This window comes from Carassius carassius, chromosome 42 (genome assembly GCF_963082965.1).
Source record: "Carassius carassius chromosome 42, fCarCar2.1, whole genome shotgun sequence".
Classification (NCBI taxonomy): Eukaryota; Metazoa; Chordata; class Actinopteri; order Cypriniformes; family Cyprinidae; genus Carassius; species Carassius carassius.
In genome coordinates, this window is record NC_081796.1 from 3,585,769 (window position 1) to 3,601,849 (window position 16,081).

General features: G+C 43.1%; 1 protein-coding gene across 1 annotated transcript in view; it reads left to right on the forward strand.

The window, feature by feature from the left end:
- Window positions 1-12,644: 12,644 nt before the first annotated feature.
- Window positions 12,645-16,081, forward strand: part of LOC132123893 (glycogenin-1-like) — a 99,532-nt gene continuing 96,095 nt past the window's right edge. Inside the window, exon 1 of the mRNA XM_059534588.1 lies at window positions 12,645-12,890. Within this exon, the coding sequence (XP_059390571.1) occupies window positions 12,645-12,890 (246 nt within the window). The remainder of the gene's footprint in view (window positions 12,891-16,081) is intronic.

Below are 16,081 nucleotides of genomic sequence, written 5' to 3' on the forward strand. Positions count from 1 at the left end.
CCAACAAGTGCTAATCATCTCTCGGGGAACTCCTTCAAGACTGTTGGAAGACCATTTCAGGTGACTACCTCTTGAAGCTCATCAAGAGAATGCCAAGAGTGTGCAAAGCAGTAATCAAAGCAAAAGGTGGCTACTTTGAAGAACCTACAATATGACATATTTTCAGTTGTTTCACACTTTTTTGTTATGTATATAATTCCATATATAATTCCACATGTGTTAATTCATAGTTTTGATGCCTTCAGTGTGAATCTACAATTTTCATAGTCATGAAAATACAGAAAACTCATTTTGAAGATGCAGACTTCATTTTCCAGCAGGATTTGGTACCTGCCCACACTGCCAAAAGCACCAAAAGTTGGTTAAATGGCCATGGTGTTGGTGTGCTTGACTGGCAGGCAAACTCACCAGACCTGAACCCTATTGTAAAGAGGAAGTTGAGAAACAAGACCAAACAAACAATGCAGATGCTTTCCAGAAGGCCAACAATTCACTAAAAATGTTTCTAATGTCTTCTTATTTGTTGAGATTACTGGTGGGTTTTTGTTAAATGTGAGGCAAAATCATCACAATTAAAAGAACCGAAGACTTAAAATACTGCAGTCAGTGTACATTGAATTTATTTAATACACACATTTCACAATTTGAGTTGAATTACTGAAATAAATGAATTTTTCCATGACTTTCTAATTTATTGAGATGCACCTATATATACAGTACATTATATATATATATATACACACACACACAAACACACACATACATACATACATACATACATACATACATACATATACAGTACATAGTCATGAAAATAAAGAAAACTCTTTGAATGAGAAGGTGTGTCCAAACTTTTGGTCTGTACTGTATGTATATATATATATATATATATATATATATATATATATATATATATATATATATATATATATATATATATATATATATATATTTACACACTGAACAAAAGTATAAACGCAACACTTGTTTTTGCCCCCATTTTTCATGAGCTGGACTCAAAGATCTAAAAAATTTTCTATGTACACAAAAGGCCTATTTCTCTCAAATATTGTTAACAAATCTGTCTAAATCTGTGTTAATGAGCACTTCTCCTTTGCCGAGATAATCCATCCTCCTCACATGTGTGACATATCCAGAGAGCATGATTAATGCACAGGTGTGCCTTAGACAGGCCACAATAAAAGGCAGCTCTAAAATGTGCAGTTTTATCACACAGCACAATGTCACAGATGTCGAAAGTTTTGAGGGAGCGTGCAGTTGGCATGCTGACCACAGGAATGTCCACCAGAACTGTTGCCCGTAAATTGACTGTTCATTTCCCTACTATAAGCCATCTCCAAAGGCGTTTCAGAGAATTTGGCAGTACATCCAACTGGCCTCACAACCACAGACCACGTGTAACTACACCAGCCCAGGACCTCCACATCCTACATCTTCTTTACCTCCAAGATCATCTGAGACCAGCCACCTGGACAGCTGCTGCAACAATTGGTTTTGCATAACCAAAGATTTTCTGCACAAACTGTCAGACACCATCTCAGGAAAGCTCATCTGCATGCTCGTCATCCTCATCTGGGTCTTGACCTGACTGCAGTTCATCGTTGTAATCAACTTGATTGAGCAAATGCTCACATTCGATGGTGTCTGGCACTTTGGAGAGGTGATCTCTTCATGGATGAATCCCAGTTCTCACTGTATAGGGCAGATGGCAGACAGCGTGTATGGCGTCGTTTGGGTGAGTGGTTTGCTGATGTCAATGTTGTGGATCGAGTAGCCCATGGTGGCGGTGGGGTTATGGTATGCGCAGACGTATGTTATTGACAACGAACACAGCTGCATTTTATTGATGGGATTTTGAATGCACAGAGATACCGTGATGAGATCCTGAGGCCCGTTGTTGGCCATTCATCCACGATCATCACCTCACGTTGCATCATGATAATGCTTCATGGATCTGTAGTGGCTTACTAGTTAGAGAGTATGACTCCTAACCCTAAGGTTGTGTGTTCGAGTCTCGGGCCGGCAATACCATGATTTAGGTATCCTTGAGCAAGGCACCAAACCCCCAACTGCTCCCCGGGTGCCGCAGCATAAATGGCTGCCCACTGCTCCGGGTGTGGGTTCACGGTGTGTGTGTGTGTGTTCACTGCTGTATGTGTGCACTTTGGATGGGTTAAATGCAGAGCACGAATTCTGAATATGGGTCACCATACTTGGCTGTATGTCACGTCACTTTGACTTTGATAAATCAAAGTCATCACCTGCTTTCAGATTGAGCGGCTTTCACTACACAAAGCCGAAGTTCACAGACAGTTAAGCCAAATCGCTCATAATCGTAGATGAATCACACGGCTCTGTGTAGTGAATGCTGCTCAATATGAAATCAGGTGATGGTGATTTAGTACTTATCAACTAATCAATAATCAATTTCTGGAAGCTAAAAACATCCCAGTTCTTGCATGGCCAGTATACTCACCGGACATGTCACCCATTGAGCATGTGTGGGAGGCTCTGGATTGGCGTATACGACAGAGTGTTCCAGTTCCAGCCAATATCCAGCAACTTCACACAGCCATTGAAGAGGAGTGGACCAACATCCCACAGGCCACAATCAACAACCTGATCAACTCTATGTGAAGGAGATGTGTTGCACTGCGTGAGGCAAATGGTGGTCACACCAGATACTGGAAAAATCAGAAGTGTTGCATTTATAATTTTGTTCAGTGTTTGTGTGTGTGTGTGTGTGTGTGTGTGTCATATACATATATTGCATGCAGGATATCAACAATTTTCATATAATTAACCTACAAACATCAAAGATAAAAACTGGCACATTTTACTCCACTCTCTTCATTCATGAATTGCTGAAGTCAATCGACTTTTCCAAATGCCTCCACAACATAATTCCATACTCAACCGAATGAATCAGTTACACAAATGTTAAGGTCGCTTGAGGTTACTCAAAGTTTCCAGTTATTTTCCTCCTACCAGAAAACAGCAGTGAACTTCACTTCAACCGTTTCTGCACTCAATCTTTGTAAAGACCAGCTCCAAGAGGAGCAAAACAGTTAGTCAGGAATGAAGTTTATCATGTGGGCTAGGATCCAAGCAAAGTGTGTCGAACTATCTAGTTACAGTACACGGGTCCATCCATTTCACAAGGGCCATAACAATGGGGAACATCCTTGAGTCTTTAGCCAAGAAAGAACAACTAAAGTTGGCTTTCAGAGTAAACCTCCATTACTCACATATTACACTGACAGAGATTTAAAAAAAAAATTACTGGACCTTCTCACATGACTGGACACAGCATTACTCCTTAACAGGAGACCTGCTGCAACGCACCCTGCAACATCTGTTTAAGCTCCACTGCTTTGCTCTTGACTCATTTGGGTGCATTTGAAGGTCCACGGGGCCCGGAAACATCCCTTTACTTGTAAACATTCGGTGGAAAACTCTGTTGTGAGACAATGCCAAGGTCGGCAATTATCGGTTATTGTGTGCAGCTGGTTTACTCCAATATTTCCACATCTACTTGAAAATCATGGAGAGATGTATTTCAGGAAAACTAAAGGTCAGTATTGAATCCTCTGAGTCGCACTACAGTTTTTGTCTGCACATAATGTTGTTCTTTAGGCATTACATTTATTTCCATTCATAAAATTCATAGAGTGTTTGTGGTTTCTTGGCATTTTCAAATACAATACACTTTGGTGGACGATTTAAGTAATAGAGACACAAATCCCATGTGTTTTTTGTTAGAACTATTACATATTGAACATAAAATGAAGAGGAAAAGTAGCTAGTAGGGCTGCAATTCTGGTAAAAAACTGTAATTGAAATGTGATTAAAAAAAGGTTTGTTCTGCTTGTTTGCTGGGCAAAATGTCCTTATTTATCAATAATAATAATAATAATTATAATTACTACTACTACTACTACTTAACTTAATATTCTTACAATATTTCATTTTTCATAAAAAAAAAAAAAAGAGTATTTCATAATAATGATAATAATAATAATAGTAATTTATGGAAAACTGTAGGGTGCAGCCCAATGTTAATAGCAAAAACCTTTTTTAATTTATAAATTCTCACATTTTGCATGTGAACATTCATGTAAAATTCCATTTGATGTAACTGTCTACAAAATTCAAAATTTGCCCTGCTAGAAATAAAAATCTGATCAAAAATCAAGATCAAAAATCTGCAAAAAGTGCATTTAGACAGAGCAAATAATCACAAAAATCTGGGACAAAAATCACAAAACCTCAAAGAAAATATTAAACTTACCAGCTTGCAGGTTTATTATTTTCTACAGGTTATTTGTGTTTCTCAATGAACATGAATAAATAATTATTGTGACACATACAGTACTTTGTACCCTATTAGTTGAAAGTGCCTGAAAAACTTATTTTGGCATGCATAAGGCAAAAAAACATGCACAAAGTAAAATGATACAGAATATGAAGCTATAACATGGTTTAGCAGTCATGTGGTTCTCCTAATAGTTAAAAAAAAAAAAAGAGAGATTTAAAATTCACAACAAGCTGGAGATCAGGACTGTGTGGATTTCACTCAGAGTCCTCCATGGATTGGAACAAACTCAGGTTTAGACTCACAATGCAGTTCAAACAAGATTCAGATAAACAGGGTTTCATTCACACAAGCACACACTCAAACACAACAATAAAATCCAGTTATTCAGTTCAACTTGGAAGTTAAAAAAAGGAAAAGACTCATCTCCAGAAATTCTTCTTCCCTTTTTTTCATCTGTGTGAATACTCCGCATTCAACCATATTCACATCTGGGAGCCGTTTTGTTCAAATCCAACATCTGGGCCTGACACCTGATACGACAGGAATGATGCTCTGGAAATATCTGATATTAATATTAATGTTTCACCAGACCTAGTCCAGGTGTTTGGCTCTGCAGTGAAACGGGCAATAACCCGCACACTTTTGCTACATTCAGACAGCAACCGGGGACAAGTCTGAGTGCCAATAGCTCCAGTCCAAAACATAACCTGACTGTCATGGATGTGATTCTCGAAAATGAAGTATGAGCAACATGATACTATGTGCATGGGGAGCATTGGGGAACAAGTCAATGAACGTCAAGCAAACGTCAATGGAAACTGGAATCAAGGCCAATAATATAATTGAAAAAGTTAAAATGGTTCAACATGGATTTTTCCCACTTATTTGATGACAAGAGAGGTCCAGCAAAAAAAAAAAAAAAAAAAAAAAAAATCTTGCCAACAGAAACTGCACAGACAGCCTGAGATGCCAAAAAACACTCGCGCTATGTTTTTTTTATATAAGAATGCCTGTGAGCACTTAAATGTTAACAAATGTTTAAATTACATTGAAATAAAGCCATCATCTAGTCTCAGCATCAGATGTCACAGACCACTGGCTGAACGTCTGATACATAGGCAAACACTTCAGAAGTTTCAAAGTCATCATCTGATTGGTTGAATTCTGCGGAAACTTCGGCAGAAGTGTGTGTCGCATTTTTTATCAGTATGCCTAGAAACAAAGCAGTCATGAAGCCAAACTCCCTCACGGAAGAAGAAAGTCATTGTGTTTTAAACTCTGACATTGTATCAGGATCAACCAAACACTGGATTCTCAAAAGTACGTGAAGCTCATGGCATAGGCTCTCGACGAATGAAGACAATGTTCTTGAATGATTTATCGGCACAACATCAGCTTTATATTTTTACACCCCTAAACAGGGACGGCCCAAGCATTTTGGGGGCCCTAAGCAGATTTTCAAAAGGGGCTCCTACTAAGATATATTAACTTATTAATAAACAAAAAAAATGTTAAAGGTTTGACCATCGCTTTCAGAGAAATGCATCAATTTTTAGTAAGATTAATGCTTTAATAAATCAAAACACCTGCCAATGGGTTATGAAAATTTAAATAGAGAATATTATATTATTATTATTAATAATAATAATAATAATAATATAGAATAATATATTTTCTCAGCTGGCATGTTTTAGTCCAGGGTTAAATAGCAAAACTCTATAAGTGTAAAGAAATGTTGGAAAGTAATAAGTATTTTGAGTTGTTTAATAAACGTCAAAGTGAATACAAAAATCTTAATGGCTTTCTAAAAACGTTAATACTGTACCACAGCTGCTTTGTGTACGGGGGTAACCATAGTAACTGCTGTATTTCTGCTGTTCTATAAGCACCCCCTACTGTCAGAGAGTGAACTTGCATTTTAATTCAGTCCGTCTACTGTTTTGGTTCAGATCAATGTTAAAATTAGACAGAATTTTCACACAGTGTTGTAAAATTAAACCAAATTAAACCAATAAGACACGATGCAGAGACCACCAACTGCTTATTAGGTAGGGCAATGCCCCTAAACAAAACAAATGCTGATTGGTTGCTTTACATGTCAATAAAACGGCTTGTTGGTCCGATGAAACCTGTGATGGAGTCCAGACCTTCTACCATCAGTTTGAAGGTCTGGCTTTTCCCATCAGGCAAATCCCCATCAAGCCTTGTAGAGTTTTCCTGGAGGGAAACCTTGAATAACGCTTGCACTAAAAGAGGACACTTGGTAATTGAAATACAGGAATAGTTTAATGAAAAATAAAGAACAATGAATTATAGCGTTTCAACAAGCTAAAGTTATGGATGAAGGTCACCCAAAAAAAAAAACGGCTGATTTATCGACCGGGTTTGGTTTTCATCCGAAGATAAACCCTACTGATGTTCAAACACTAGATCAGTTAATCAGGCCACATGACCTTGTGCTTCCTATAGAAGCGTAGCATGAATTTCATTGACCGACCTAGCCATGTTCCATCTGCTTTCCTCATTTGTCTTATTGTAGCACCCCTCCTCGTCCACTAAGTCTTAATATCACCCACTCTATCTTGCTCTAATACTTACCACCCTGTCCATATCCTCTCCATCTGGTTTTCTGTCCTGTACAGCTGCTGTCCCTTCTCCTGAATCATCTCCTTAGCTCGCTCTTCATGTCTGTCGGCTAATTTCCTCCATGCCCTTGCAGCTACTGTGGACTTCTCCAGTGAACGCTGGATGTTTTTGTTCTTCGCCATTCAGTCAAAAGGAGCAATGGCTAACAGATTTGTGTTGTCCTCTGACAGATATGATCTCCAGATGGAATCATCAGCTTCGGCTGTCAAAAGTTCACCAGGACCCAATCGCGCTAGGCGTTTCTTGTGAAACATCAGACGATGTGGACACAAGATGTGCTGGATTTCTTCTGATGGATTTCCAGAAACAAGAAAAAGTCCTTAGAGATGCCCTGACCAGATATACATATAAAATATAAAAATTATAAAAATTATATATATAATAAAAATTAAAACTGAGTGCTGAGACTATTTTAGTGCTACACACCCCAATTTCATGAAAATCCATTATCCAAATTGATTACAATATTGTTGTACCACTATTGTAGATAATTATGATACAATTAATTAAATAGATGGCTTGCAACTGAAAGGTTCAAATCCCACGAGAGGTGAAAAATCAAGGGACAACCCTAGCATACTGTAATAGCATCTGCTAAATAGTGTAGGGGTCTGCTCTAGGGGCCTGTACATACTATAGGGTTTCACTTTCCACTTTTTTAGCTACTGATGTTGATCAAAGAAATGATGTTGACTTGTTTTTAAGCAATCTCAGCATTAACAGTGGATGTTTTTTTTTTTCTGGGTCATTCATTGAGGAATCTAGGAGTAATTTTTTATGCCAACCTAATGTTTGAGCCACATGTTCTGAATACTGTTAAAATTTCATTCTTCCATCTTAGAAATATTGCCAGATTGCGTCCAATGCTATCGTTTACTGTTGCTGAGAGATTGATAAACACTTTTGTGTTTTCCCATATTGATTACTGCAATGCCTTGTTAGCTGGCATGTCAAAAGCTACCTTAAACAGAATGCAGGTTTTACAAAATTCAGCTGCCAGAATCCTTACTAGAACAATATACATGATCATATTACTCCCGTTTTGAAGTCTTTGCACTGGCTTCCCATTAGGTTTAGGGTGGACTTCAAAATTCTGATGCTGACTTACAAGGCATTGCATGGTTTAGCACCTCAATACTTGACCGAGCTTTTAACTCCATATACTCCAAAACGTGATCTTTGTTCTTCGGAATCTGGTCTTTTAACGGTTCCTTCAACTCGTTTAAAATCAATGGGAGACAGGGCTTTTTCTTCATTACCTCTTCCTCGATGGCATGTCGCCGACCTTTTCGGTGATGGTGTACGCCCCTGCCAGGTGGCTAAAAACTTTCAGGCAGCTGTGGGAACAAGAACGTGGTCTCCTCGCTGGAACTCCCGTGATGTAGTGCCGCTGCTGCGCCTGTTGTGCCTTGATGAGGTGCTTCCGGAAGATGGGCATGACTCGGTCAATCCGCTCCCGCATCTCGCGCACATGTTCTACGGTGGTGCGGTGTACCGCTGGCTGTTGTTCCCAGGCCTCTCCGGCAACGTCAAGCAGAACGTCAAGCAGAAGAGCAGCTCGAATGGCGTAAAGCCTGTGGAGCCCTGGGGGATCTCTCGGATACCGAAGAGCACGTAGGGCAGCATCTGGTCCCAGTCCCACTTGTCTTTGGTCGCCACTCGGCGCAACATCTGCTTGAGGGTCTGATTGAAGCGCTCGACAAGCCCGTCAGTCTGGGGTTGGTTCACCTTGGTGCGGAGCTGTTGGACCTTCAGGAGCTTGCAGATGTCTCCCATCATCCAGGACATGAATGGGGTGCCCTGGTCAGTCAGAATCTGGGAGGGGATGTCGATCCAACTGAATAGGAGGAACAGCTCCTGGGCAATGGCCTTCGTGTTGGCTTTACGGAGGGGGATGGCCTCAGGATAGCGGGTGGCATAATCCACAATGATGAGTATGTGTTCATGCCCCCGGGCGGACTTCGGCAGTGACCCAACCAAATCAATCCCAATCCGCTCTAAGGGCACCTCAATGATGGGCAGCAGTATCAGCATTCTGGGGGGAGGGGTCTGAGGCGATGTCCATTGGCACGTTGGCCAGGCCTGGCAGAACCGTCGGACTTCGGCCTCTCGACCACCACATGCTCCGCTACCTGGTGTACGGTGGGACCCCCGGCCAGTAACCAGTGATGGGCCAAACGGGAGAGGCTAGTGGCTTGAGCCCGGGCTGGCTGCCGCGGGTCAAAGGTCCACTCGTTGAAGAGAAAAAGAGAGAGAAAAGCTCTGTAAAGGGACAAAAAAGGAGGGTGCTGGAAAACGGACCATGAACACAATAACATGAGCTGAAATGCAAGTGTTGAAATACAGTGTCTTCAGGACAACAACATTGTGAAGAACCACCAACATTTTGAAAGATTTCACTTTAATATACCCACTATAATTAAAGTTCAGTCCGGACCACTTGTTGATGTCAAAATATTGTAGAGGTCTTGAACTTATGTTTGGTTGCAGGCTTCACTCTGAAGGGTTCAGATTCTGAGCCATCAGCAGGCAAAACCTCACTGAGGTTTGAACACCCTGAAGCCTAAACAATTTCCAGAAAATTTTATATGCACAGTTATTATATACCAGTAGAGTAACTCCGTACTGTGAAAATATTGAACAATCTGAGCAACATGAGCTGGAAAGATGATATATCTCCGTGGGTGTGTACTGTAGTTTAGTCTGTTCGACAGAACTCAAGGCTGACTAGTGCATGTCTGTGTGACAGACTATGGCAAGCGTGAGTGCGGATGGTCTTATATAGCTCATTAATTGTAGTGGGAGAAGTTACGATCAGCTGATGCTTCAGTCATGCAGTGTTCTGCCTGAACTACATTTGAGCTCCATTCGTTGCTCAAACTTCATTTATTTCAGGCTTCTCTTTCGAACAACATTGTAAACTTTTTTTACATTGTAAGGTTTCTCATTTTGTAAACATGCTCTCACACACCACATCTTGGCCTTTGTTGACTGATGCTGATTCACCCAAACAGAATGTGTTGTTTGAATTTTGTAGACTTTGGTACAGAATTATTTTTGCACACATCAATCCCACTGTTGCCAAGAGCATGGTTTGCAAACAAAATACTTCAATGCCAACAACCATTAGATTGTTTTTTCTAAATGGAATGCTTTCAGAATTCTCACACATTGATCACAATGCATAAAAAAATGAAAATTAGGATGTGACAAGCAAAGAAGCAGAGACAAAGAACATCTTTGGTTTGCTATTTTGTTTGCTATTTATCCAGAATATAGCAAATAATGCAGTCAGCATAATACAGTCAAGGAAATGGCATTTCTTATTCATTTTACTTTTGATTAAGATGGAAACAAACATTGCTATGGCTTTTCAAGACTATAAATATAACACAAGCATTTATGGTGCTTCTATGAGCCCCAGTGCCCATTTACAGTTATTGTATGAAAAAGAGCAGCATGAAAATTCTTTAAACCATCTCCTTTTGAGTTATGCAGATAAAACACCATATGGGTTTGGAAACACATGAAAGTGAGTTAATGATGACAAAAACAAAATTAACAAAACTTAAAAAAAAAAAATAAGGTATATATGTCTTAAAATATCATATACTACTGTACTGATTAATTATGAATTAATAATTGCACATTCAAGATGTGAAATATGTTTTTAACTTTACATCCCTTGAAATTTTTAAATGTTTAAATGTATTTTTTTTTATTTCATTATAACTTTTAATAATAAATACAAAAAAAACTGAATGAATACAGAGAGTTCATTGTATATAACTTAGCACATGCTTTAAACTAAATATTTTTAAATATTTTTAAATATATTTTTCCTTTAATTTATATACTGAACACTCATGTGTCATTGAACCAGTAACCCAAGTTGGAATGTGAAAAAGCCCAAGAAGGTCATTTCAAAGGTGGAGCAAGTTATTACATTTGATGAATGATTTAAAAGAAAATAAAAAAAAAATAATAAATAAATAAATAAATAAATATATATATAATATATATATATATATATATATATATATATATATATATATATATATAATATATATATATATAAATATATATATATATATTTGAAAGAAGTTTCTTCTGCTCATCAAGCCTGCATTTGATCAAAAATACAGAAAAAAACAGTAATATTGTGAAATAGTATTACAACTTAAAATAATAGTTTTCTATTTGAATATACTTTAAAAAAATAATTTATTCCTGTGATGCAAAGCTGAATTTTCAGCATCATTACTCCAGCCTTCAGTGTCACATGTAACATCCAGTCTATCACACGATCATTTAGAAATCATTCTAATATTCTGATTTATTATGAGTGTTGGAAACAGTTCCCTATCTGTCGGTCACTACGAGTTATGTCGAACGACATATGGGGTCTCACTTGGGAGGCCAATCATCTCTGAATTTAAGAGAAAACGCCAATGAAAATTGGCTAGTGGATTAACACACCTGAGCCACTCCCCGAGCCACGGGTATAAATAGGGCGACAGGTGCATCCACTCATTAGATTTTTGCTTCGGAGCAGAGTAGTCGATGAGGGCAGTCACTACAAAGCCATTCATCTTTGTTTTAAAGAAGCTGTTCCTGGTCGGTGTGACGGCGCGGTACAGCGGTGTCCCTGTGACGGCGATCCCCCTGGGCACTTCGGCTAAAAGAGACAGTTTTCTAAAAGAGCAAATCACGGGCGATTCGCGTCTTTTTCAAGATGCCGTTTCGTCCGTTTCCTTCTGGATGCGGTCGTTTCCTGTCTTCGGTGGATGGTCACGAGCGTTGTCTGCATGCTGAGGCTGCGCTCGTGGATGATTCATGCGTCTACTGTGGGCGTATGAACATGGCAGCGCTGCGATCGCGTCTCTCACTCCTCAAGGGGAGTGCAGCAGACCCCTCTGTCGCCACCCGTCCCGGTTTCTCTGGCTCGAGCAGAGGACGGCCGGCTGGCACTCTGGGAGATCTGAGGATTACAGTGAGAGCTTCTCCGCCGGGCCACGCCCCACGGACCTCTCACTCCTCCCGCAGCGCCTGTCCCGTGCAGCTGCCGATTGATTCTGCTGGGCCGTCTCACGGCGGTCCCAGTGTGTCTTTAGGTGCACCGCCCGAAGATCAGATGTCGATCGCTGCATGGGTTATCGACCTCTGAGGATGAGGATTCGGCGGGGCTGCCCCCCTCGGGTGTTGTCGCTGGTGCCGAATCTGACTTGGAGTTGTCAGCCATGCTTGCCCGGGCAGCCGTGAGTATCGGGCTGGAGGTGACTACACCGCCCAGTCCCGAGCCCTCGCGGCTGGATGATTGGTTTCTCGGTGCGGGACGCGGCTCACAACCTCGTTCTGCTCCGGTGCCTTTCTTCCCGGAGGTGCATGAAGAGGTGACGAAGTCGTGGACGGCCCCTTTTTCACGGCCAGAAGCCGCTCGTCTCCCTCTTCCATCCTTACCACCCTCGATGGCGGGGCAGCCACGGGGTACGTGGATGTTCCCCAGGTGGAGAGAGCGGTTGCAGTGCACCTGTGCCCACAAAACGCCGCCACTTGGAGGAATCGTCCGCGTCTCCCGTCCAAGGCCTGTAAACTGTCGGCCGCGCTCGCTGCCAAGGCTTACAGTGCCGCGGGCCAAGCTGCCTCCGCCCTGCATGCCATGGCTATCCTGCAGGTACACCAAGCCAAGGCGCTCAAAGCAATGCCCGAGGGTGGTACCCACCCGGGGTTGATGCAGGAGCTGCGCACGGCGACTGACTTCGCCTTACGGGCGACGAAGATCACGGCGCGGTCCCTCGGGAAGGCGATGTCCACGCTGGTGGTCCAGGAGCGGCATCTCTGGCTGAACCTGGCTGAGATGAGGGACATGAACAAGGCCCGCTTTCTCGATGCTCCCATCTCCCAGGTAGGCCTGTTCGGCGACACTGTCGAGGACTTTGCCCAGCAGTTCTCGGCGGTGCAAAAGCAGACTGAGGCCATCCAACACATCTTGCCCCGACGTGTGCCTCCGGTTGCCACCATTCCGTCGCGGGCAGCGCCTCAGCCTGCTCGTCGCCGTGGGCGCCCCCCCTGCGTCCTCCACACCAGCTCCGCCCCCTGCTGAGAGTTCTTCGAGGCCGGCGCGTCGAGCCCCGCGCAGGAGAGCGGCGCCCCCCGTGTCACTCCCGGCTGCGAAGTCCTCAAGGAAGTCGACTAAGCGGCCCTGTCACGGGCAACTCGGAGATGTGGGGAACTGCTCTTCAGGAGCTGGCAAAGACAGCGCCACTCCTTCCCCCGGAGGAGGGCCGGGTGGAAAATCTTCAGTTTATGTTTCTTTCTGTTCCGCCGCTGGTCAAACGGCCAGTGGCACCCACTTTTTCAAAAAAAGAGCAAATTCCCCTTCCTCCGAGTTGCAAGGCCCGTGGATTGACAATGAGCGACGCACAGCCTCCTCACTCTCACCCACGACGCCCCCTTTCGCCAGCGGTCGAGAAGTCGCGGTTCGGAGACGCAACGCCTCTCCACGCGTCTCTGGCCAGTTCCTCCGGGAACACTGGTGTGTGGCTGTGATGACTCAGGACGCAATACCTTCTGGGCCTTCCGACACAACTCCCCATCGCTGCACCACTGCGGGTATGTCGACTGTCCCTTTGGTGCCACTTGTACGGAGTCTGGGAGCGTGGCTTTCGCTGCCCAACCCGTCACGCTGGCTCATCCGGACGGTCCGACTCGGCTACGCGATTCAGTTCGCCCGGCGACCTCCCAAGTTCAATGGTGTGCTCGAGACTTCGGTGGCAGTCCGGGACGCCTCTGTCTTGCGCGAGGAGATTGCTGTCCAGAGGGGTCCCTTTGAGCCGCTGGATTCAGTCGAGCTTAAGTTCCTGTCTCTGAAGACAGCGCTCCTGATCGCGTTCACTTCCATCAAGAGGGTCGGGGACCTCCAAGCATTTTCGGTAAGTGAAGAGTGCCTTGTGTTCGGGCCGGCCTACTCTCACGTTGTCCTGAGACCCCGGCCTGGATACGTGCCCAAGGTTCCCACCACTCCCTTCCGAGACCAGGTGGTTAACCTGCAAGCGCTGCCCCTGGAGGAGGCAGATCTAGCCTTGGCATCGCTGTGTCCTGTAAGAGCGCTTCGCATATACGTGGACCGCACCCAGAGCTTTAGAAGCTCTGAGCAGCTCCTGGTATGCTTTGGAGGTCAGCAGAAGGGGAAGGCTGTCTCTAAGCAGAGGTTGGCCCACTGGATAGTGGATGCCATCGCCTTGGCTTACCATTCCCAAGGCGAGCCGTGCCCCCTGGGGGTGAGGGCCCACTCCACACGGAGTGTGGCCTCCTCCTATGCACTGGCGCACGGCGCCTCTCTGGCAGACATCTGTCGAGCTGCGGGCTGGATTACACCTAACACCTTTGCGAGGTTTTACAACCTCCGTGTGGAGCCAGTTTCTTCCCGTGTGTTGGGTAACAGGTAATTGGCGGGAAGGGCTGGCTGGCGTACCCTGGTCGAGCATCCTCCAGCACCCTCGGCAGTCAGACTTGGCGGAGCAGTCTGTCGCCAGGCCCAGTACTGGTGTTAGCATGCCCGGAGTTCCGGTCAGCCCCTTTACTGGGCTAGGTGTTCATATGGCTTGGTTCCCTACGGGTAATCCCATATGGGTATTCTTCCACGGTAAGGTTTCCCTCTTGGCAAACCCGTGTCTTCCCTTGACAGACCCGTTCTGTCAGTCTCTTCTGGCAGCCGTTCCATCCCTACTCCAAGGTAGGACCTGCCTCAGAGACCCCTTCCATATGTAGTACTGCCCCCTGGGTCAGTCCATATCGGTATGTCCACATGTCACCTCCCTACGGGTAGGATGTGGTCTCCGTAGCGACCTTTTCCTAGGCTCGCTTCCCCATTGTCTTGCCAAAGCTGAAAGAACAAATAGGGAAGATTTGAAGCAATCTTTCTCTGAAGGTTGAAATCCCTTCCATTAACTTATGTGGGCGGAACAGCAGCGTGGCCTTCTCCAGCAGCGATGTACTCACCCTTTGGCCCCTTCGGTACCAAGGTCAGTGAATTTGCGCTGGGGCTTTGGGAATGTTACGACCTTAAGCGTAGCTTTTGTGGCACGCCAGGGCTTGTCGACAATTGCAGCACCACAGGGTTGTGACGATGTTCAGGTTGTGGCGTTTTCCATAGGACCCCATATGTCGTTCGACATAACTCGTAGTGACCGACAGATAGGGAACGTCTCGGTTACGTACGTAACCCTCGTTCCCTTATGGAGGGAACGGAGACGTTATGTCCCCATGCCACAACCTTGAACCGTTCGCTGTTGCCGGGACACGTTCTCGGCTCCTCAGCGTAAAACCTAATGAGTGGATGCACCTGTCGCCCTATTTATACCCGTGGCTCGGGGAGTGGCTCAGGTGTGTTAATCCACTAGCCAATTTTCATTGGCGTTTTCTCTTAAATTCAGAGATGATTGGCCTCCCAAGTGAGACCCCATATGTCGTTCGACATAACGTCTCCGTTCCCTCCATCAGGGAACGAGGGTTATGTACGTAACCGAGACGTTCTGCGGTCTAATATATTTGATAAATAAAAGGTTTAAAAGGACTGCATTTATTCAAAATTATAATATACATTCTAATAATATATTTTCTTTACTATCACTTTTTATCAATTTAACACATCCTTGCTGAATAAAAGTATTGATTTTATATAAAAGAAAGAAAAAAAAATTACTGACCCCAAATTACTGACCAGTAGTGTATATTGTTATTGTATAAAGGATCACGTGATAATGATCCTAAAAATTCAGCTTTGCATCACAGAAATAAATGATATTATTAAGTATAATAAATTTAAAAACAATTATTTTAAATTGTAATAATATATCACAAAATTATTTTTTTTTCTGTATTTTTGATCAAATAAATGCAGGCTTGATGAGCAGAAGAAACTTCTTTCAAAAACATTAAAAATAGTAATGTTTCCAAACTTTTGGTCTGTAATATATATATATATATATATATATATATATATATATATCCCCAAAATGTACTGTCTAAAATAATATGCACTGATGAATTGTGAAAAAACACTCACAGGTTTGGGTTTGATTTAGTGTTGACTAG